Source organism: Dipodomys merriami, unplaced genomic scaffold, assembly GCF_024711535.1.
Source record: "Dipodomys merriami isolate MVZ:Mamm:240054 unplaced genomic scaffold, mDipMer1.0.p SCAF_263, whole genome shotgun sequence".
Lineage (NCBI taxonomy): Eukaryota > Metazoa > Chordata > Mammalia > Rodentia > Heteromyidae > Dipodomys > Dipodomys merriami.
The window spans coordinates 105,957-128,881 of NW_027204082.1; the positions used below are offsets into that span (position 1 = coordinate 105,957).

Below are 22,925 nucleotides of genomic sequence, written 5' to 3' on the forward strand. Positions count from 1 at the left end.
TGCTTGCCTTGAATGCATGAGGCCCTGGGTTCCATTCCTCAGCACCACATAAACAGAAAAAGCCACAAGTGGCACTGTGGCTCAAGTGGTAGAGTGCTAGCCTTGAGCTGAAGAGCTGAGGGACAGCGCCCAGGCCCAGAGTTCAGGCCCCACGATGGACAAAAAAAAAGGGGGGGACCTCAGAATGCCAAGATAATACCCAAATGAATCTGACATCCTTTCATCCATCCATCCTTCCACACAGTGTCAGATACTGGAGTCAAATGTTGAAAACATACAATTATCTTCTTCAAGGCACTTGGACAAATAGAGGAGATAAGAAATGAAGATATTCATGAAAGAACAGAGTAAGAAGTGTTCTGAGACTATTATGAAATTGGGTGAATAAGGAAGACTTCCTAAGAGTGGAGGAGGGTAGAAGGAGCCAGAGCTAAAAGAAGTTATATACAGCACTACTGACTATAGGTTAGCTTTTCAGAGTAAAGAGGGATGAGTAGATCTGCTTTTCTTTAAGAGTAGAAAATAAACATCAAGTCTGAAGCCAAATGAAGATAGTTATATATTATTTTAAAAATAATACCATTTTAGAACTTCACAGTTAGAAGTTAAGGCATAAATGTGTTCACTTAGGACAAGTAAAATGACATTTTTTTCTTCCTCAGCCCTATTTGAATTTTTTTCCTTGAGCCAAAGATCTATCATTTAAAAATCTCCTTGAGAATCTGGCTTACTGATAGAGTGCTTGCATAGCAAGCATGAAGTCCTGGGTTTGATTGCTCAGTACCACATGCACAGAAAAAACAAAGAAGTGGTGCTGTGGCTCAACTAGTAGGGTGCTGGCATTCAGCAAAAGAAGCTTGGGGACAGTGCCTAGGCCCTGAGTTCAAGCCCTAGGACTGGCAAAAAAAATCTCCTTAGGTTGCTGAGTCCCTCCTGTTTTTTCTTGCACTTTCCACACTTAAGGGCTGTGTATTTTCTACTTTAACAAATTAGTACAATTTTAGTAGCTTAAAACAACATAAATTCCTGCCTTGTAATTCTGAATCAGAAGTTTAGTACTGATTTTGCAAGGTTAAATTCAAGGTGCCAGCTGGGCTGGTCCCCTTCATAGAAGCTCTATGGGAGAACTCATATCCTTGTTCATTTGGGTTATTAACAGAATATGGTTCCTTCTGGTTGAAGAACAGATAACTCTACTTCCTTATTAGCTTTCATCTGAGGATTCATTCCAGCTTCTAGGGGACAAGAACCCATGGCTCAAGAACCCATCCTATTATCTTCAAAGTCAGCATCCTTTGTGCCTTCCTACTTCACTTTTAACAACTCATGTTATGCCAGACACTGATGCAATATAGGCTTATACCAGTAGTTCTAATTACTCAAGAGGATGAGATCTGAGGATGTAGTTCAAAACCAGTCTAGGCAGGAAAGTCCAGTGAGACTCATCTCCAATTAACCACCACCACCAAGCCAGGAGTGGAGGTGTAGCTCAAATGATAGAGCTCTAGCTTTGAGCAAAAGAAACTCAGGGATAGCACTCAGGCTCTGAGTTCAAGCCCCAGGACTGGTATAAAAACAATAAATACAGGGGTTTGTAGAGCACTAACCAGTGCTCTACAGAGAAAAGGCATCAGGTATGGAGTTTGACCACCTTGGACCAAAAATAAATACCAACAAAATTGCAAGGCCTTGGGTTCATTCCCTAGTACCAGTGATGTACATACACACATTTGTGAGACTGAGGAAAGGCAATATGACAATGGCATGGGACATATAAGGAAGATGAGAAACAGGGTTAGAGAGAGGTGAACCACTTTCATAGATGAATAAACTGAGTTTCCTAAGGACCTGAAATAACATTTATCCGTGTTGGAAGCCTTTTAGGAAGTTTCTTGGGAGCAGGCCCTGTCTCATTCTGATATACTGCTTTATCCCAAGCTTCTAAAACTTACTACTACTTAGTAGGTGCTCAAGAAAAATTCGATTGGTAATTTTGTATGAAAATTCAGATCAGAAAGGTAGATTGATATGACCAAGGTCATAACTCAAAAACTAGTCTTGATTTTTTAAAACTATGTTATTGTTGTTATTATTAAGGTATTGTACAGAGGGGTTAGTTACCGTAAGTCAGGTAATGTGTACATTTCATTTTTGGACAATGTCACCCTTTCCTTCGCTTTCCCCCAGTGTCTCCTCCCATTCCTGCTCACAAGTTAAGAGTTCATTTTAGTTTTGATTTTGTTATTCTTTGGAGACAACTCCTACCAAAATGAACTCCTACAGCAAATGGCCACTGTGAGCTGACATTCTTACCTTGAGTATAGCACTTTCTCTTCCTATGTGAAATTCTTACTCACCCAAACTATCAATCAAATGTCTGAAATGTGAGCCAAAGCCATGAATTCTGTTCCCAGTTCCCCCATTCACTTCCTCTGTCATGAGGCAAATTACTAAACCTGTCCAAACTGTTTCCTCTGTGAAGAGAAAGGTTACGGTTCCTTTTAGCTCTCATGCTTTGTAACTCTAATTTCGTGAAAGCTAATGAATGAATAAATTCACCCTTGAACAATGTACCCGAATATATTAATATCAGGGATCCTTAAGTGTGGTTAGCACATCACCACTATTAGAATCTTGGTGGTGGCAAAAAGAGTTCTCTTAACTCCTTCCACCTCTAATCATGGTACAGATATTTATGGGGCAGGCTGGAATGAGAAACATTACTGTCTCTATGCCAAAGTACATCTTGCTGAGTAACTCTGCCACAAGTATCACTGAGAAAAACAAGCTGCAGAAAAAAAAATCTATACAATTATCCCATTTTTTCATAATGTCAAGTCAGCATGAAAAATGTTTGTCCACATGATTATGTGAAAGGTATAGTGAATAGAGAAATATAATAATGTAACAATATTGAAAGAAACACAACATTTTTAACATAAGACAAAAATTCTAAGTGGGGAAAAAACCCAGTATTTATGCTAAAATTTATTTAATGCATTTATATAGAATAATGTGTTTCTGTTCAGGTATTAAAAATAAATATAGATACAAGGTTCCTACTGTAGAACCCTGAAGTCTCAAGATTAAGGGTGGGGATGTGGAGAGGTGGGTGTCTCAATCCTTTTTTTTTTTTTTTTTAAATAAAGAACTGAGGGTTGAACTCTGAGGCCTGGTGCTTGAGAGCTCTACCAATTGAGCCACAGTCCTAGCTGCTGGGTGACTGCATTTTATAACAAGTATTCCAAGTGATTCTCTAACAATGAAGTCTCAAACCTCTGCAGTGCTAACATCTTTAACTATAAAGAGAGCATAGTTGGGAATTTCCACCCTGCATTGCAGACTCAGCTTATCTTTATTGTCTTGGACCATGGAAGATACCTAATAGATACTGATTATTTGAGTCATTCCAAGGAAAGGTGGAAGGAGTTAGGGTCAAATTAGTGAGAACTGGCTGAGTTAGGTTGAGCTCATTAGAAATGAGGCACAGCATAGAACTATGGGCTGGTTCCCTTTATTATTTTTTGACATTCAAGCAGTATTTCTTAGTCTCAAAATACATACAGGATAAGTTTGTATATCTCATATCATGAACTGACCTTCTATAGACACAAAGTAATTATCAAAAATGAAATTAGAACCCAACTTTTTTTTTTTTTTTTTTAGCACTTTTGAACCAGACACCAAGTAACAATTAAGGTTGCTCAATTGCTCACCATAGGTTGCTTGTTTTTCCAAATCTAGAATCCCACTACTCTGCCATAAACATTCTGGTCTGTTGCCACTTACTAGTTGACACTAGAAGCTGCTAACTTATAGTCCCACCCTGGATCCCACCCAAGACACATTACATCTGTAGCAGGTGTTTTTATACTGCAGAGAAAGTATCACTACCTTGGCGAATTTGCAAGCCTCTCAAAATGTCAAGGAAGATTAAATCCAGGTTCTTCCAATTCTCAGGCACCCACCAAGTCATTTCTGGCTTTGTGTAGTGTGTATAGTGTTTCTCCATTAGGGTAGAAGGAAGATAATCGTGGGGAAAACCATGACCTGAACAAGTTCTGGGGAGGGGCAAGGAATGATAAAAATTTCCTGACACATATTTTTCAAGAATCATTTCCAGGGTGGGTTAGAAAATAAAAAAGTCGAGGGGTATATTTTACATCCAAATGCTTGAAAGTAAACAGAAAAGGGATATTGTGTGTGTGTGTGTGTGTGTGTGTGTGTGTGTATTAAAGGCCTTGATGTGGAGACAACTACCGCCTTCTTCTTTCCCTTCTCCCCTTCACCCCGCCATCCTCCATTATTTTGGGGTAGGAAGAAAGGATGGGAGCAAGGGCCGGGCCCGGTATGGAATCCCTTCCCCTTCCCAAACCTCCACGGATCGGCCGCGCCAGGCTGCTCTCCATGATTTAGCAACAACCTAGAGGAAGGGGAAGAAGGGATTCCCAAGTGGGGTCAGGGGTGCGCTAAACTCGCGGGCACCAGGCCTGACCCCTGGGGCTTGCGTTTGGCCCCGGGTGCACAGGCTTCCCTTGTTTCTCCGTTTCTACGGCCGCGCGCGGGAAGCGAGCGGGAGCCCACAGCCCTTCCCCTCCGCAGGTGTGCCTCCACGGCCCGGCGGGATGGGGTGGGGGGCTCTTTTTTTCCCACAAAACACCGTCCCTTCTCCAAGTCACGTTCGGGAGCTGATGTGAAACCCTAGTTCCTGGAATCGAGTCCAGCCGAACACACTGAGCTTCTCCAACCGCGCGCACCTCAGCCCGGCCCCGGATGCGCAGGGCGCGCGGCGTTCCCGGTTCCCCGTGGCTGCGGGACACTACACGGTCGTAGCCAAAGCCCGGAGCGTTGGATCCAGGCCCGAAGGAACGGGACGCGAAACGGGAGCGGCGCGGCGGGCGGGCCGGGAGACGTCGCACCGGGCATGCTCAGTGGCACGGCCGGCTGGGTGGCCCCGCGAGCTGCACCCGGATCTGCTCGGCGGCGGCGGCGGCGGCGGCGGCGGCGGCGACGTGAGCGCGCAGGGGGGCGGCGGCCTCTCCAGGTCTCCTCTCCCTCTCTTTCCCCTCTCTCTCCCTCTCTCTGCGCCTGGGTCGGTGGGTGACGCCGAGCGCCGGAGAGATGTCGGATTTTGACAGTAACCCGTTTGCGGATCCGGATCTCAACAACCCTTTCAAGGTGAGCGTCGGCCCCGCGTCTCTCGCCATCGCGACGCGGCGTTGTTTGCGACCACAGCCGAGTTGCTGTGCGCCCCCCCCCCCCCGCGCGCCCCGCGGTTCCTCCTGCGCTCCGGGGCCGGGAACGCGGGATGCCGCTCCCCTGTGTGGGGGTCGCGGCCCCGGCACCCCTGCGTCACTGCTGTGGGGGCTTGGGGGTGGGAACGCCTGCCCGGGCTCTGCGTCGGGCCGCTCCGCCCCGCGTCACCTGCCGACGAGGGTCGTGCGCTCGCTGGGGAAGGGGCTGGCGCGCCTGGCGGGGTCCCGGCCCTGCCCTGAGAAGCGGGGACCCAGTGTCGGGACAGGTGGAACCCTCCCTTGCCCGACTAGTGTGACAGGCTAGCTGGCCGGGGCGGGGGCCGGGCGGCGACCTAGAGGAGCCCGCCCTGGGGTGAGGTTGTCATGGGGACCCGGGGAGGCGGCGTTGTGGGGGTGACAGCAGAGGTGTGGAGCAGAGAGGCGAGGGCACCGAGATGGTGCAATTAGGGGGAAAAATTGTGTTTTTATTAATTAAACTTGCATTGCGCCCAGATGCCACCAGCGGCGCTACCATAGGCGCCCCCACCCCCAATTAGGCAGAGGTTAAGAGAACTGATATCAAAGAAGTAAAAAATAAACATATCTGGAATACAATAGTGCACGTGGACGACATCTTTTCTAGCTGCTGCTAGCAAGGTAAACCGTGGAGTATTTTCTAAGCTCCTAGTGCGTCACCGGGGCTCTTGGTTCTTTGAGGATACCGTTTGGCCCCCCACAAGAGTTGCTTTCCTTTTTGAAGTCACCTTATCATCCCCAGCTTTGGAAGGGCCTGGCACAGAAACCCGCAGAGGAAAGCAGCTGACTTGTTCCTTATCTGCTGTAAATGAATGCGACATCTAAACTCTAAAAAGTACACTGGATCTCTTAATGGGTGTAAAGCTTAGCAAGTGCAATTGGTTTCTAACTATTGGTTGTTTCTCAACCTCCATGTGCAAATAGTTTTAATTAGTAGTCACAAGTGAAATAGTATTAATTTGTGGTCATAGAAGTGTTACTTCTGGCTCAAGTTTACATCTTAGTTTTTCATTTGAGGATCGTGTAAGGGGGAAAAAAGAATCTCTTCTGATGATTTCATGAAGGATTATTTGAAAGGATCCGGGTTGTAACCGACAACTTGACTCATTTTGTAGGAACAGAGAATAGACTCAGCCACTTTCTGAATGTCTGAAATTTGCAGCTCCCCCCCTTGATTATTTGACTTTTTAAAGAGCCCCCTGTTTGTTTCACTTCCATTTTGTAGAACATTTAAATTCTTAAATTATGGGCATTCTAAAAGGATATAATTTGTCAAATGAGTATTATTTTAAAATACTTTGAAGCCAGAACATTATGAACTTGTTAGCTTCTCCTAAATAAAATAATTCACTGCTGATGATAGCTATTGATTTGTCTATTTGGTCATTCATTTCATGATTCATTTTGTAGAGTGTTCTTTTTTTGTACTGGGAATTGAACCCAGGATGTTGCACTTGTTAGGTAAGCGCTTTGCCACTGAGCTACATCCCAGCCCTAAAATGTTCTTATGTTAGGGCAAGATACTGTCTTCTACAAATCGTTTAAATACGTAATCAGGTGCACCCATTGCAACAATGAGATGTACAAGTCATTATGTCGAAAACGAACTTTACAACTTTGATGGGGGGGGAGGAAGAAAATTGGGTTGGGGGGGCTGGGGGGGAGGATGGGAAAGTATGGGAAGGGGAAACAAAGGAGGAGGCTACAATGCTTGATAAGAAATGTACTCATAATCTTGCCCATGTAATTGTAACCCCTCTGTACAGTATTTTCACAATAATAAAAAAAAAAGATACTGTCTTCTTAGCCAAGACTATTTTTGTGCCATCTAATGTTACCAGGTATGACACATTTCTCTTTGGCCATTAATGTAGTTGCTGGGATTCTGAAAAGTAGTTTAAGTCTTTAGTCATTATGAAACATAAACCTCTTTTTTCTTCATAAAGGAATACACTCAGGACAATGATTATCAAGTCTATAAAATGCTTTCACATTTAGGTCTACAGAAAGGTTCAAGCTGTGTATCAGTGGCTCACACCTGTAATCCTCGCTACTCCAGAGCCTGAGATCTGAGGATCAAGGTTCAAAGCTAGCCCGGGCAGGGAAGTCCGTGAAACTCTTATCTCCAATAAACCACCAGAAAATCGGAAATGGTGCTGTGACTCAAGTGGTAGAGCTAGCCTTGATCTGAAGAGCCTAGGGACAGCACCCAGGCCCAGAGTTCAAACCCATGACCCCCCCCCCCACACACACACAAAAAAAGTAGGTATATATTCTTCATGGTCCTTCTCTAATTTTGGTGATGGTTACAGCACCATCAGTGTACCTGATCCTTTACCTTTGAATTTGTTGGGACGGGAAGAATGATTCAAGTGTTAGAATGTGCACCTAGCAAGCACAGGCCATGAGTTCAAATCTGAATACTGTCCTCAAACAAATAACTCCCCTCAAACAAAAACAACAAAAATAGTTCCCATGACTTTCTCATTTTTATCCGGCTGCCCTTTCTCTTCAAGTAAAGCTTTTATATCTGTGGTATGTTCTTTTGTTTCCTTCTATGAGCAAGTGATTTTTGATACTGTCTACTTCAATCTAAAAAGTCCTGTAGTAATCATTACTTTTTGATTATTTCGTTTTCATTTTCAAATCCTACTTTAATATTTCACATTTGCTTTCCATGCATCCTAATTTCTTGACTACCATTTGATACTCATTGTGTGCTTGTGCATATGGTGCCTGGGCACTGTCTCTGAGCTTTATGCTCAAGGCTAATGCTCTACTCTTTGAGCAATAGCCTCATTTCTGGCTTTTTGGTGATTAATTGGAGTTAAGAGTCTCAGGGACTTTCCTGCCCTGGCTGGCTTTGAGCTGTGATTCTCAGATCTCAACCTTGTGAGTAGCTAGGATTACAGGTGTGAGCCAACAGTGCCAGCTGTTGTTTTTAAACATTTCTTTTTGATGTGTTAGGAACTCTTTTCTAAGCATTTTCATTTGAGCCATGTTGTAAAAGTAATTTCTGAGCATGGGCTCCTTAGATGATTTAACCACAATGGTTTACTTGATTTTTATTGGCTACTGTAACACATGCTGGGTTCAATGAATAATTATTCTTTTTTGAGTCTGAAATTTGCTTTCTTTCTTTTTGGCAGTCCTCTAGGCCTCATATTTGCCAGTCAGGTTCTCTTACCACCTCCAGTCCTCCCCTTGCCTTTTGTACTTATTTATTTTATTCTGCTCTGAATTTTTTCTTTTCTTTTCTTTTTTTTTTTTGGTTGGGCATGGGGCTTGAACTCTGGGCTTGGGCGCTGTCCCTGTGCTCTTCAGCTCAAGGCGAGCGTTCTACCGCTTGAGCCACAGCACCACTTCCTGAATTTTTTTTTAAGTTAGCTTGTGCAGTTTAGTTTTGAGATGGGGTCCCAGAGTGCCCAGCTCTTAACTTGAGAAGGAATCATGTGAACTTTTCTGCCTGGGCTGGCTTTAAACCATGATCTTCCCAATCTTTGCCTCCCTGGTAGCTAGTGTAACTGGTGTGAACCACCCATGCCAGGCCAAAATCTAAATGTTTGTTATTGTACATAAAGAAATTTGGAAGTAACTGAAGATCTGTGGGAATAAAAACAAAAAATAAATCCCTAGAAGATTGGTAGTTGAATTGATAAAATGTAGTAGTTGAATTGTTAAAATGTAGTTTTAAAAATAGGAAAATACTTTCTATATAGTCAACACATTTTTTTTTAAAAACAATTACTTTATGACCCTCATTCTTAGGTGCCATTTGGTTTTTTGTTTGCGGGTGGTGGGGGGTGAACTTGGACCTTGCACTTGCATGACAAACACTTCTACTATTTGAGGCATGCCTCCATCCATTTTTAGCATTAATTTTTATAAAATCTCAGTTTAGGATAATCATTCTCCTTCCATCTCCCAAATAGCTGGGATAAATACATATATGTACTACCATGCTTGGGCCTAAATTAAACAGAATTTCAGAAGGTTTTAAGTACTGAAATATATGTAGTTATATCTCATTTTAAAGCTCAGAGCATCTAAATTTCTTATAGCCTTACACTCCCATGTAGATAGTATAGAATGGATGTTAGACCACCACAATCTGACCCAGTCAGTCTACTGCTGGTGGGCAACATATGCACCACTTGGTTGCATGCATTCCTGACATTAAAATGACTGTTTTTAGTTTGGAGCTTAGAAATGATTCTGTGGAGAAGGAGCAGAAGGTAGAGCTTAACATGAAGGCTTCATTGAGGGGAATGGGTGCCATTGGGAGGGGGAAGGCCTATGAGGATAACAGAAGATGAATATGGTCAAAGTAGTTTATTTCCATGTATGAAAATAGACCAATGAAATGTGTTGAAATTGTATTGAGAAGGAAGAATGGGGTAGGGGAGAGTGATAGAGGGAATGTGGTTGGTAGATTATATGCATGTGTGAAAATGTTATAATGGACATCTCCTCTCCCCTCCCCCCCCACGCCTGCCCCAACTAAAGTATGCTAATGATAAAAGAAAAAGATTTGACCCAAAAAGCCTAGATGTTTGGGCACCAGCGGCTGATCCTATAATCATAGCTAGTCAGGAGGGTGATGCTTGAAAGATCATAGTTTGAAGCCAGCCTGAGCTGAAAAGTCTTCAAAACTCATTCTTAAATCAACCATCAAAAAAGCTAGACTAGAAGCTAAGACTTGGAGGATTTCAGTTTGAAGTCAACCTGGGCAGCAAAAATCTGTGAGATTTCACCTCATTAACCAGCAAGGCTCAAGTAGTTGAGTGCCACCATGAACAAGGAAGTCGAGTATGAATTCCTAAAGGTCAACCCCTGGTATGGGCACATATACAAAAAAAAGTCTGGATTTAATCTTTGTCTTACCAGTAGTATAGTCTTGGAAAGTTACTTTTATTCTTTAAGCCTCAGTTTACCATTTTTCTTTCTTTCTTTTTTTTTTTTTTGGGTCTGGACATGGGGCCTGAACTCTGGGCCTGGGTGCTGTCCCTTAGCTCTTCAGCTCAAGGCTAGCGCTCTACCACTTGAGCCACAGCGCCACTCCGGCTTTTTCTTTTTGCTTATGTGGTGCTGAGGAATCAAACCCAGGGCCTCAGGCATGCAAGGCAAGCGCTCTACCACTGAGCCATCTTCCCAGCCCAGTTTACCATTTTTCTAAAATAGAAAAAGCTACCTACTCCATAGGATTGTAACTAGGATTCCATGAGAATTTAACATGTAAAAAGTTTTCCATATGTGGTAGTTTTAACTAGGTGGTAATACTTAGTATTAATAATAATTTAAAATATTGTATTTAACTACATAAATAACTACTGTATGTATTATTAGTATTATTATTTTGTATGTATATCTCTTATTGAATCTAACTTATAAATAAAATATCATAGGTACTTATAAGGAAAACCATCCTGTAGATAGGGTTTGTTTCTGGTCTGTTGTGGAATGCCATGGTGACTACTGTAATTTTTATTTTTATATTTATTTTTGAGGTATTAGAGTTGAACCAGGGCTTTGCATATGCTAGGCAAGTGGTCCACAAGTCCCTGTCATCTGTGTGTGTGTGTATGTGTGTGTGTGTGTGTGTGTGTGTGTGTGTGTGTGTGTGTGTGTGTGTGTGTGTGTGTCTGTCTGTCTGTCTGTCTGTCTGTCTGTCTGTCTGTCGGTCTGTTGGTCCTGGGACTTGAACTCAGGGCCTGGGCACTGTCCTCTGAGCATTTTCACTCTAGGCTGGGTCTCTACCACTTGAGCTATTGCTCCGTTTCCTGCCTTTTGGTGGTTACTTGGAGATAAGAGTCTCAGGGACTTTCCTGCCTGACCTGACTTCAAACTTTTGTCCTCAGATCTCAGCCTCCTGAATAGCTAGGATTATAGGTTTAAGCCATTGATGCTCAGCTCTTGTTTATATTTGGTAGTATCAAGAATGTTATCCATCCTAATTGACTTGTATTTAGTGACATTCACAATAAGTTGATGTTGCTTCTCTGTTCATATAAAATTTTGATCCTAGAGATTGGATATATAGTAGGAAAGGCTTCTGAGGATTTCCTTTGTAATAGTCAAATTTCAGAAGTATCTTTAAACATTAATCAGAAACAAAGTGATTGTAGTTTTTAATCTGTGGTATTTTACATCCACTTCAACCACATGAATTTCTGTTCTATTTTACCTGGATTATTATTTTTAAAAAGCAAGTTTGAGCTGCTGATTATATTTAACAAAGTTAAGATGCACCATTATTTCATTTATTACTATCTCAGTTATCTGCTAGAGTAAGCAACAATTTCAAATTGAAGTAGTTTAGAACAGTTACTTGTTCATGATTCTGTTATTTGAGATAGACTTAGCTGGCCTTTTAAATTTTAATGTATTTGCCTAGAGTCACTCACTGGCATCAGTCATCTGACAGCTTGACTGCATGGTTTAAGATGTCCTCACTTGTGTCTGTCCCTTAGTTCCAGCTGTCAGTGTAGCCAGGAATTGGTTCTCTTTCATGTGGCCTTTCAGCAGGAATACCTTGGGATTGTCACACATGGCAGCAGTGTCTCAGGAGGCCAAGAATGGAAGCTCCAAGGTTTCTTGAGTCATATGTCACTTCTATATTGTGTTGTTCTATAGACAACCCTCAAGGTCATATTCAAAACGGTGGGGAGGATTAGATTCCCCTTCTTTACAGAAGTGCTAGGTCTCTCTTTAGACAGGTACAGGGCATTCTCAGTAGACAATACCATTAAACTGCAGGAGGAGTGGGTAGCATTTAGCAACTGCTGGTCTTCAGCAATTCTGAAATCTAACGAGGTCCATATTGTTAGGATCCCCTACTTTGGGGAACTGTTTAGAACCCAGTTCTGCCTCCTCTGTTACTGTTTTGGAGTCCAAATCTCTCTGGAGGTCCTTCCCTTCTTCCCCCTAAATGAGAAATGACTCTCTGTAGCTGTATAGCTGTTTTAGCTTGCTTCCTGCCCATAGAAAGTTGAGAGCCCTGGAACCTTTCTTCATTTTTGAAAGAACTATTCTTTTCAATCCAGGCTGGCTCAAGCCTCTTAACAATTCTTGTAATCATACCAGAGTTAACACTATGCCTTCAAATCCCTCTCTATACATTCTTCTGGAGATGGTTGTCTTTGCCTAGGGTGCTAATTAGTGTCAGCTGCTGTGCATCTGCACTTTTAAAAAAATAGATATTTTAGTGTAAAGGTAATGTAGAGAGGGGTTACAGTTACATAAGTCAGGTAATGAGTACATTTTTTTTGAACAGTGTACCTCTTCCCTCATTTTCTCCCAGCTTTTTCCTTCCCTACCTCTCTCCTCCACAACTTGTATACTTCATTTTCAACAAGAATCAACCCAGATGGCCCTCAGTGAATGAATTGATCAGGAAAATGTGGTATATATACACAGTGGAACTCTTTGCTTCCATCAGAAAGAGTGAAAGTGTACCATTTGTAAGGAAATGGAAAAACTTGGAAAAAACTATATTAAGTGAAGTAAGCAGACCAAAAGAAACATAGGTTGCATGGTTTCCCTCATTCATAGTAGTAATTAGAGTGTGCTTATAAATCTACAAGTAAACACAATGGATCTGCTCTCTTAAACTATCTAGAAAATCTTTTGTCCAGATGGGGCATCTCTTATGGCTAGTGGACATATTCAGGCAGGTGCCATATATTGAACTTGGTATTGAAACACAGTTTTATTTCAGTTGCCTGGCTTTAACAAGAGTCATGCTTGAGATGATGATGTATGTGAAAAATTTGAAAATAAATTGCTAATATTACCACAAAGACAATTTGAAGTATTCTTAATGTTTAGTAGTGCTGAAAGCAGATCCAAGAAATGTAATGGTTATTTTCTTTATATGAGCCCATCAATGTAATATAGTAGCTGAAAAAATATATGCTGGATTAATGAGTTGAATGGTCAGTTCCTAAAAATGAATAACTTCAGTGTTCTGTTCTAATCACTCAGGTATTGATCTAATGGTTTGAACATAGTAGAATGTGAGCAAAGAAGGCAATCAGGAAGATCATGGATGTGGAAACGAGTCCTAGGAAGAATAACTTGAGTTTAAATTAGTCAGAAAAAGGCTAAAGGAGAATAGAGCTGCCATCAGATACTTAGATGGTTAAGTGAGTAAGTTTATTATTTGTTGCTTTAGAAAAAGAATCTAAAGTTAATTGGCAGAGTTTACATCAAGGCAGATTTTGTCCCAACAGAGATATTTATATTTATTGTTAGCAATACTAGGATTTGGACTCAGGACAAGTATTCTACCACTTCAGCTGTGTCCCTTCCTTTTTTTGCTTTAGTTATTTTTCAGGTAGGTCTGATGCTTCTTGCCTGGATCTGGTTTAAGTTCATAATTCTCTTTACCTTTGCATAGCTAGGACTATAAGCATACATCACCACACACAACTTATGTGAGATAGGGCCCCCACCCAGGCCGTCTTCAAATTTCAGTCCTCTTATTTGTGCTTCCCAAGTAGATGAGATTGCAGACATGAGCCACTGTGCTCATTTGAGATAGAGTTGTGTGTGTGTGTGTGTGTGTGTGTGTGTGTGTGTGTGTGTGTGTGTGTGTTTGTGTGTGTGTGTGTATGTATACACATGTATACATGCAAGTCCTAAGGCTTGAACTGGGTGCTGTCTTTGAGCTTTTTTGTTCAAGGCTAGAGTTCTACCACTTGAACCACAGCTCCATTTCAGCATTCTGGTGGTTAATGAGAGATGAGTCTCATGGACTTTCCTACGTAAGCTGCTTCAAACCACAATCCTAAATCTCAGACTCCTGTGTAGCTAAGATTGTGAGTGGAGCTACTCTGCCTGGCCTCAGCTGAGACTTAAATCTTACCAAAATGGTTTAATCCATGAGGATGAATTGTATTCTCCAGCATTTGAAGGAATTCAAGCAAAGTCGGATGACTTTGATACTGAGGTAGAGATTTTTGTGATTGAAGGTTTTTTTTTCTCTTTCTACTTTGAAACTGTAATTGTTATATTTCTGTATTCATAGAGGTCATTTTATGGGACTAGAATGGAGTCTGACCATCTCAGTTGGAGAGGAGGCTTTATGTTCTAGGGGACTGCTGTGCTCTGAGCCTCAGCCTCTGCCGAGGGAGAACTTTCCCTAGCTCCTTAAAGGGGGTTCTCATGTCCCCTGTTGTGTGGCCCTTGCCACCTTAGCCTCAGCTGACTGATCTCATCAAAGTTACCTGGCCCCTGGGGAAGCACTGGAGTAGGAATCATCTGCGTAGGGCTTGAGGGCCAGCTGTTTTTTAGAACCCCAGATCCACGTTAGAGCTGTTCTGGAACTAGCTACAAGGAATGCTGTCATGTTTTTATTCCGGTGTCTGTGAAGCTTTGCATCCTTTCTAGATAAATCTGCTTCCTTTAATCAGAATTGCCCAACCATAAATGTAAAGGGACATTTCTATGGTGGAATTAAACCTGTATTTATACCTAGGTTTTGGTGGTAAAGTGGAAGAATGCAAATCCAAAATGTATAAGATGTTTTTAAACCACAAAGGGGAGTTTCTTCACTTTTAGTAAGTGTGGGTTGTAAAAAGTGACATGGAAGTTTGATTTGACCTTGTAACAAGGTCAATTACCACTTTCATTTGTCCTTACTGAGGCAGTTTGTACTGTCCTGTTAATTTTGACTTCACATATGTGGGCCTAGGGATGGAGTCTCGGTTCCTATCCTATGTAAAAACTGCCACAGGAATCTCCTATAGACTTGTGCTCAGGAAGCAGTAGAGCAGTTCTTTTCCTCTCAGCATTGGGCTTTGATTTTTGTTTTTGTTTTTGGGTCCTGTCGTGGGGCCTGAACTCTGGGCTTGGGCACTGTCCCTCAGCTCTTCAGCTCAAGGCTAGTGCTCTACCACTTGAGCCACAACGCCACTTCCGGGTTTTTCTTTTTGCTTATGTGGTGCTGAGGAATCAGGCATGCAAGGCAAGCGCTTTACCACTGAGGCAACTTCCCAGCCCCCAGCATTGGGCTTTGAATCCTTTTAGGAATTAGCAGTGTGGGGTGGGGTATAACTCAGATATGGTAGAGCTAGTGCTTAGCCTGTGCAAGGCCCTGGGTTCAATCTCCAACATACTGCCCCATCCCTCCATAAAAAGAAATGTCATGCCAGGTGCCAGTGGCCTGTAATCCTAGCTATTCAGGAGGCTGATATCTGAGGATCTAGGTTCAAAGCCAGTCCAGGCAGAAAAGTCCTTGAGATTCTTATCTCCAATTAACCACCGGAAAATCAAAAGTGGTGCTGTGACTCAAGTGGTAGAGCACTTGCCTTGAGCTGAAGAACTCAGGGACAGTGTGTCCAGGTCCATAGTTCAAGCCCTCTGACCCGCCCTCCCCCCCATCAAAAAAAAAGTAATGTCACTATACCATTTTCTAGAGACTTGTTTTTTTCTTTTTTTGTGGGGGACGGGGTTATTGCAAATAATTCTGTTCTAATATTCACGTGAAAGTTTTGTTTGTACCTGTTTTTAAGTCTCTTGGGTTTATATCTAAGCATAGAATGTCTGGGTCATATGGCAGCTCTGTGTTTAATCATTTGAAGAACTGTCAGATCATTTCCTTGGCAAATCCTAATCTGTGTGAAGTACAGTCTTGTAGTTTTGATTTATACTCTCCTGATGGCTATTGATTTTGAGAATCTTTTCATGGACTATTGGTGATTTGTACATCTTTGGAGAAATGCCTTTCAAATCCCTAGCTATTTTTAGATATTAGTTAAAAATTGAGTTCTAAGTATAAACATATTTTATATAAAAGTTCTTTATCAGGTATTGACTTAAATTTTCTGTCACTTTTGTGGGTTATCTTTTGCTTTTACTGGGGTTTTAACTCAATACCTTGTGCTTATCAGACAGGCACAGTTTCACATTTATGTCTGGGCTGTTCTGAACTGTTCTGCACTCCTCCCATTTGTGGTGCCTGAATAACTAGAATGTCAGGTGAATAACTCAATACCCAGCTGTTACTGGTTGACAGGGTCTCTTAACCTATTTTTCCCCCAAGCTGACCCAGAATCATAATCCTCTGATCTCTGTCATTTGAGTAGCTGGGATTAATTTTATCAACTCTTAGATGTCTATTTTTGTGGGTTTCATTAAGAATCCTTTGCCAGAATTCAAAGTAAGAATATATTCTGTGTTTTCTAAAAGTTTATATAGTTTCAGCTCTTACATTTATAGTTTATTTTTAATTTTTTTATGATAAGTAAGGTCCAGTTTGTGGTGTGTGTGTGTGTGTGTGTGTGTGTGTGTGTGTGTGTGTGTGTGTGTGTGTGTGTGTGTGTGTGTGTGTGTGTGTGTGTGTGTGTGTGTGTGTGTGTGTGTGTGTGTGTGTGTGTGTGTGTGTGTGTGTGTGTGTGTGTGTGTGTGTGTGTGTTGGCCCTGGGACTCAGGGCCTGGATGCTGTCCTTGATTTTTTTTTTTTCCCTCAAGGATAGTGCCCTATTACTTGAGCCACAGATCCACTTCTATCTTTTTGGTGGTTCATTTGAGATAAGAATCTTAAGGACTTTCCTGACTAGGCTGGCAGGATCCTCAGATCTCAGACTCTTGTATAGCTAGAATTATAGGTGTGAGCCCTTGCTACCTGGCAAAAGTGAATATTAACTTGACTGGTAATACAAGACACAGGCCAGACATTTGAATGCAAGTAATTTGGTATACATAACAACATTCGTTTATTTTGTGGTGCTGTGGATGGCATGTTAGGTAAGTGCTCTAACACTGAATTTAACTCCTAGTCAGTATATATGACTACTAAAGAGTTTTGCTCATCAAACAGTGCATATTGGTAACCTTATATATGCAGCAACTAAGCAGGGATGGAATGGTAGCCATTGCTAGTGGCAGCCATTTTAGCTGTGGGAATCCTCTAACGGTGGTGATAATTGTCATAAGGTAATTTGGAATAAATTGAAAATGGTGACAAATGAGACTGGTAGGTGACAGGAAAAACCATCAGGTTTATGGCCAGGAACACTGGGTATTTTATCATTGTTTGACAATTTTTTTAAATACAATTTTATTGTTATTAAAGTGTTGTACAGAGGGGTTACCATTTCTTAAGTCAGGTAATGAGTACATTGCTTTTTTGGACAATGTCATGCCTTCCTTCACTTTCCCCCAGTTTTCCCCTCCCATCCCTGCCCACAAATTACATAGTTGATTTTCTACATAATCTATACTAAATACCATGATTGCATTTGTTCTTCCTTCCCTTGTTTGACAATTATTTTCTAGAGCTGTTGATACTTGTTTGAGGTTTAGTCCTGTGGGTTTTTTGTGCGTGTGTGTGTGTGTGTGTGTGTGTGTGTGTGTGTGTGTGTGTGTGTGTGTGTGTGTGTGTGTGTGTGTGTGTGTGTGTACGTGTACGTGTACGTATGCCAGGACTGTGACTTAAACTCAGGGCCTCATGTTCTCACTTAGCTTTTTCCACTCAAGATTAGCCCTCTAACACATAAACCAAACCTACACTTCCAGCTTCTGCTGGTTAATTGGAGATAAGTGCCTCTGGAATTTATGTTGAGTTCAAACCTTGAACCTCAGATCTCAACCTCCTCAGCTAGTACTTACAGGCATGAGCTAGATGCCCAGTTAGTCCTGTAGCTTTATATATATATCTAATCTTGTCAACTTATATAGCCAGACACTTTAGAGAATTTACAAGTAAGTGGTATGTTATAAATGCAAGTTAGCATCTATCCTATGCCTAAAAGAAGCATAATAGATGATTTTTCTATTTGATTAAAGAAAAATTTAATAGAAATATTTAGTCTTAAATCTCAGGACAAATTATCATTTAGAGTTGAGAAAATGTTCCGTGAACCATATACATTGTGGTATTTGCCTCGTGTTAAGAGCTACACAAGGAGAAAAAGGAAGTTGCTGAGATGTGTCTTCTGCTACTAGAGGGGAGTAGGTTAGAAAGTGGGCTCCAGAGTCAGATAGTTAGGTAACTGCAGGCAAATTACTTTTCTACTTTCACTACTTATTTGTCATTATTTTTTTTAAATCTATACTTCCTTTTGAATCAGACAAAGAGTCTCTTAAAATAACAGATAAAGAAAATAAATAATAGTGCAAGATTATCTTTGGTTGTAACGTATGATTAATCTTTATTTCATCCTTAAATTGCCTGTATTTTCTAAGGCAGACTCTAATTTTCATTAACTTTTAAACTTTTTGGTATTAACAGAAATAGTAACAGAAACAAAACATAAATTACTGGTTGCCTTCCAAAGCTTAGGAATTTTAGAAGGTATTGTATATCACAACTTGAACTGAGGATAAGTAAGGAAAGTGCATTTTGCTTTTGTGACAAAAATAAAATTGAAGTTTCATTGAAATGTCGGAGAGTTGTACACTGGATAGGATTATCAAAGACATCTTGTTTTCTTTTATATTTGCATTTACAGTTTTTTTTTTTTTTTTTTTTTTTTGGTCATGGGGCTTGAACTCTGGGCCTGGGCGCTGTCCCTCAGCTCTTTAGCTCAAGGCGAGCGCTCTACCACTTGAGCTACAGCGCCACTTCCGGTTTTCTGGTGGTTTATTGGAGATAGGAGTCTCGTGGTCTTTCCTGCCCGGGCTGGCTTTGAACCGCAATCCTCAGATCTCAGCCTCCTGAGTAGCTAGGATTACAGGTGTGAGCCACCACCGCCCGGCTTGCATTTACAGTTTTTAAAGTTGGAGCAGAGGGTAAAAGACTGATGGACCAAGAGATTGATTGTGACATCCCCATGTGTGTACACAAAGTATTCCAAAGAAATTGTGTATAGCCTTGTGTAGCTAATATATGCTAATTAAAAGTAAAATAGTCTTTAAAACTGTGATTTACTTTTTGAAATCATAGGTGGCTAGAAGAGACGAATCTGGTTTTTCATACATTTTATGTTTTCCTCCCATGATTACATTGTTCTAGAGAAAGCTTGGTTGGTATTGGCTGGGTGGCATTGATCTTAGGAACTTTACTACCTGTGAACTATGTACTCTTCTCTCATGGGGAAAAACTTCACTTTAAAGTTGATTACCTGTAATATAAAGATCTTTCAAAATTTCACATATCTTTGCTTGCTACATTTAGTAATACTTTGAGTATATTATACTAAGAGAAAAAAGCTGATCATAAAAGACTATGTAGTACATGATCCAATTGATATGAAATGGCCAGATAGTAAGGATAGCAGTGGTTCGCTAAGCCTGCAGGGGTCAGAAAACCTATTAATCTTGTGGGGAGGGAATCATTACAAATGTTAACAAACTATTTTCTGAAAAAATCTCTTGAACATACAGGGTATTTAGTGGGAGGCATCTGCTCTCCCTCACCTCTGTGATCCCAGTTCAGTGGTGATTTCTTTAATGGTCAAAGGTGATTTAATTCCTGTATCATTTGATCAAAATATACAATTCATTATTTTCTTGTTAGATGTGAACATTTTTTTTCATGTGTGCCGATTTCAGTACGTGAATATTAGGTCCCCTAGTTATATTAAGTACCCAGTTTCTCAAATTTCAGAAGAAATTCAGTGATTTATATAAAAGGATGCTAAAGTATAGCCTCCAACATATAAATGTTCCAAGTAGAATGTCAGTATAGCAGTTCTTGGTTTGCTAACCCCCTTGGCCCCATCTCTCCCTACTTTTTTCATAATAGATTTATTAAGTGAGGGCACAGAGTGATGTAGGTTGTAAAGATACAAGGATTTATAGACTTTGGCAACATTTCTTCCAAGAAATACAACAGTTGATTATTTTTTAAGGGAAGCAAAGAACTTGGAGATATAACTCATACCCATGCAAAGGGTGTAATTCAGTGGTTTTAATATATTCACAGTTGCATTTATCTCTACAATTGATTTAAAAACATTTTCATCACTTTAGATAGAAATCTCCTACCTTTGAGATGTCACTTTGAAATTTTCCTCAACCTTCCCAGTCCTGTGTGACCACTAGGATACTTTCTGGACATTTCATATCAATAGAATTGTGACTTTTGGAATAGAATGTAGACTTTTATGACTTATTCCTTAGCATAATATATTCAAAATTCATCCATGTCATAGTGTGGATTAGGACTTCTTTTTTATGGCCAATTAACATACTATTGAATGGATAAGCTACATTTTATTTTTCATTCACTAGTTGATATATATTTGTGTTTCCACTTTTGGAATGTGATAATATGGCTGTAAATATGTTTGTACAATTTGGACTTATGCTTTTCTCTTTGGTATACAGCTAAGAATAAAATCGTTAAATCATGTGATAACTGATTAGCCTATATTGGTTGGACAGCAGAGTACATGGACTCCAGTTTTTTCTATCTTCTTGGTAACATGCATTTTTTAATTATAGCCGTACTAGCTGTTGTGCAGTGGTATCTTAGATGTTTGTGCTTATTTACTGACCATTTACTTATCTTCTTGAAGAGATGTCTATTTAGACCTTTTGTCCATTTCTGAATTGTGTTTTTCTTTTTACTATGGAGTTGTAAGTTCTCTATGTATTCTAGATAGGCACACATATCAGATAAATGATTTATAGAAATACTATCTAATGGATTATAATTTTATTTTATTTTATTTATTTATTTTTTTTGTCGGTCGTGGGGCTTGAACTCTGGGCCTGGGCGCTGTCCCTCAGCATTTCAGCTCAAGGCGAGCGCTCTACCACTTGAACTACAGCGTCACTTCCAGTTTTCTGGTGGTTTATTGGAGATAGGAGTCTCATGGTCTCTCCAGCCCGGGCTGGCTTTGAACCGCGATCCTCAGATCTCAGCCTCCTGAGTAGCTAGGATTACAGGCGTGAGCTACCAGCACCCGGCTTCCTTTTTAATTTTTATAAAATATATTTTGTTGTTTTGTAATAGTCTCATTATGTTGCCCAGGTGGGCCTTGAAATCCTGGGCCCACGTGATCTTTCTGCCTTCGTTTTCTGAGTATAAGCACATGCCACTGAGTTTGGCTTTAGGTAAATTTTCTGTTTGACTGATCATTATATAACTCATCATTATATAACTCATGTAGCTTACATATAGCACTACAAAATAGATGGTGAAATTTGGAATACCACGAGTGCATCCTTTATCTCAGTGGAATTTCCTAGCATTTACTATTGTTCTATGTAATTCTTTTGCCAGTAGAACAAATGTCTTTTGTTTTGGTTAAATGATTAGTATCACTTGAGGAGATTCAGTGGCATGTTTTAGCAATGGTAAGAAAAGTCCATTTTCAGGTTTTTTGTTTTGTTTTTGTGCTGGTATTGAGGCTTGAAGCCTCATGCGTGGCCTCATGGTCTCAAAACCCTTCCCTCCCACTCTATCACTTGAGCCACACTTTCAGTTTTTACTTTTTGCTGTGTAATTGGAGAGAAAATTGTCTTGGATTTGTGTTCCTGGCTTGCTTTGAACTGTGATCCTCAGATATCAGTCTTCTGAGTATTAGGATATAGGATGGGCCACCAGCACTCAGCTATATTGCTTTTTAAATCAGCCATTATACTTAATAGATGGAGAGTTTCATGGTTTTAGATGTCGTCATAGTTTAAAATTTTTTGGTAATTATTGTGGATATGTTAAAGATTAAGAAGGACCAAACTCAGTTGTTTCCAAAAGATTATGACCAGTGAAGTAGAACAAGAACAGGCTATTCCTTTAGCAAACAAAGATGGAGCTCCTAAAAGTCAGTCAACACCATGATAGCACTGGAGATGCAAAGATAAGAGAGAAATACTGTTGTTCAAGCATCCACCAAATTTATCCATTAACACTTACCAATGTGTTACTAATGCTTTTATGTTTAAGAAAGAGAAATAGCACATTTTTCATAGCATCAGAGCAAAATGTCCTGAGAAAGTGCTGCCTGAACTATAAGAACAGGGGGGATTGCTCATGTTTTCGAGCCCTTTTTCCCCAAAATACAGTCTCAGGCAGAAGGCTGATGTGTTATTACAGTTCATTCTTTTACTTATAGATAGGAAAATTTGGACCCAGGTTTATTTTTTTAAGTTTATTCAAGAGTGACAGAACTCAGACTAGAACTATTCCACAGAATTGCTTTAGAAAATGCTAAACCTTTGAAATTTTGGTGTGGTTTTTTTTCCGCTTGTGTTCATTTTAAAAGATGCTGAAGCATTGAAATATAGATATGAACTATCTTGTTAAGAAGCAGTTGAGCACATGAGTAAAAAGGATAATTGATGAGGTAAGATGAGAAAAGCTGAAGCTTAGATATGAAGAAGCTGTTTTAGTTTTTCTTTTTGCTTTTTTTTTTTTTTGCAGAAAGCTTTCTCAGGTTAGCATAAACTTTTCAGCTGAAGGAGATACTATAACATTTTAGAGAAAAACTAGATTTATATTGTATTCTCTATTACTCTTTTCAAATTGGAAGGGGAAGAAAAAGAGTGATTAACAGCTACTGTGGTCAGTAAGCACATCGGAAATCAGTGTGTACACTAGGGATCAGTAAATGTTCATACTTATTAAATCCTTTAGATATATGATGGCAGTAAATTTTTTACATGTAATTTTAATGGAATACAAAGTGGCAAAGAATATTGGTTCCATCTGTTCTGCTTTTAATGCATGAAGACATAGCTCAGGTGATGAAAGTTTATGTAAAG

General features: G+C 40.4%; 1 protein-coding gene across 1 annotated transcript in view; it reads left to right on the top strand.

Annotated features, from left to right (window-relative positions):
* The first annotated feature begins 5,016 nt into the window (after nucleotides 1–5,016).
* Nucleotides 5,017–22,925, top strand: part of LOC138837131 (secretory carrier-associated membrane protein 1) — an 86,154-nt gene continuing 68,245 nt past the window's right edge. Inside the window, exon 1 of the mRNA XM_070035916.1 lies at nucleotides 5,017–5,178. Within this exon, the coding sequence (XP_069892017.1) occupies nucleotides 5,122–5,178 (57 nt within the window). The 5' untranslated portion in view covers nucleotides 5,017–5,121. The remainder of the gene's footprint in view (nucleotides 5,179–22,925) is intronic.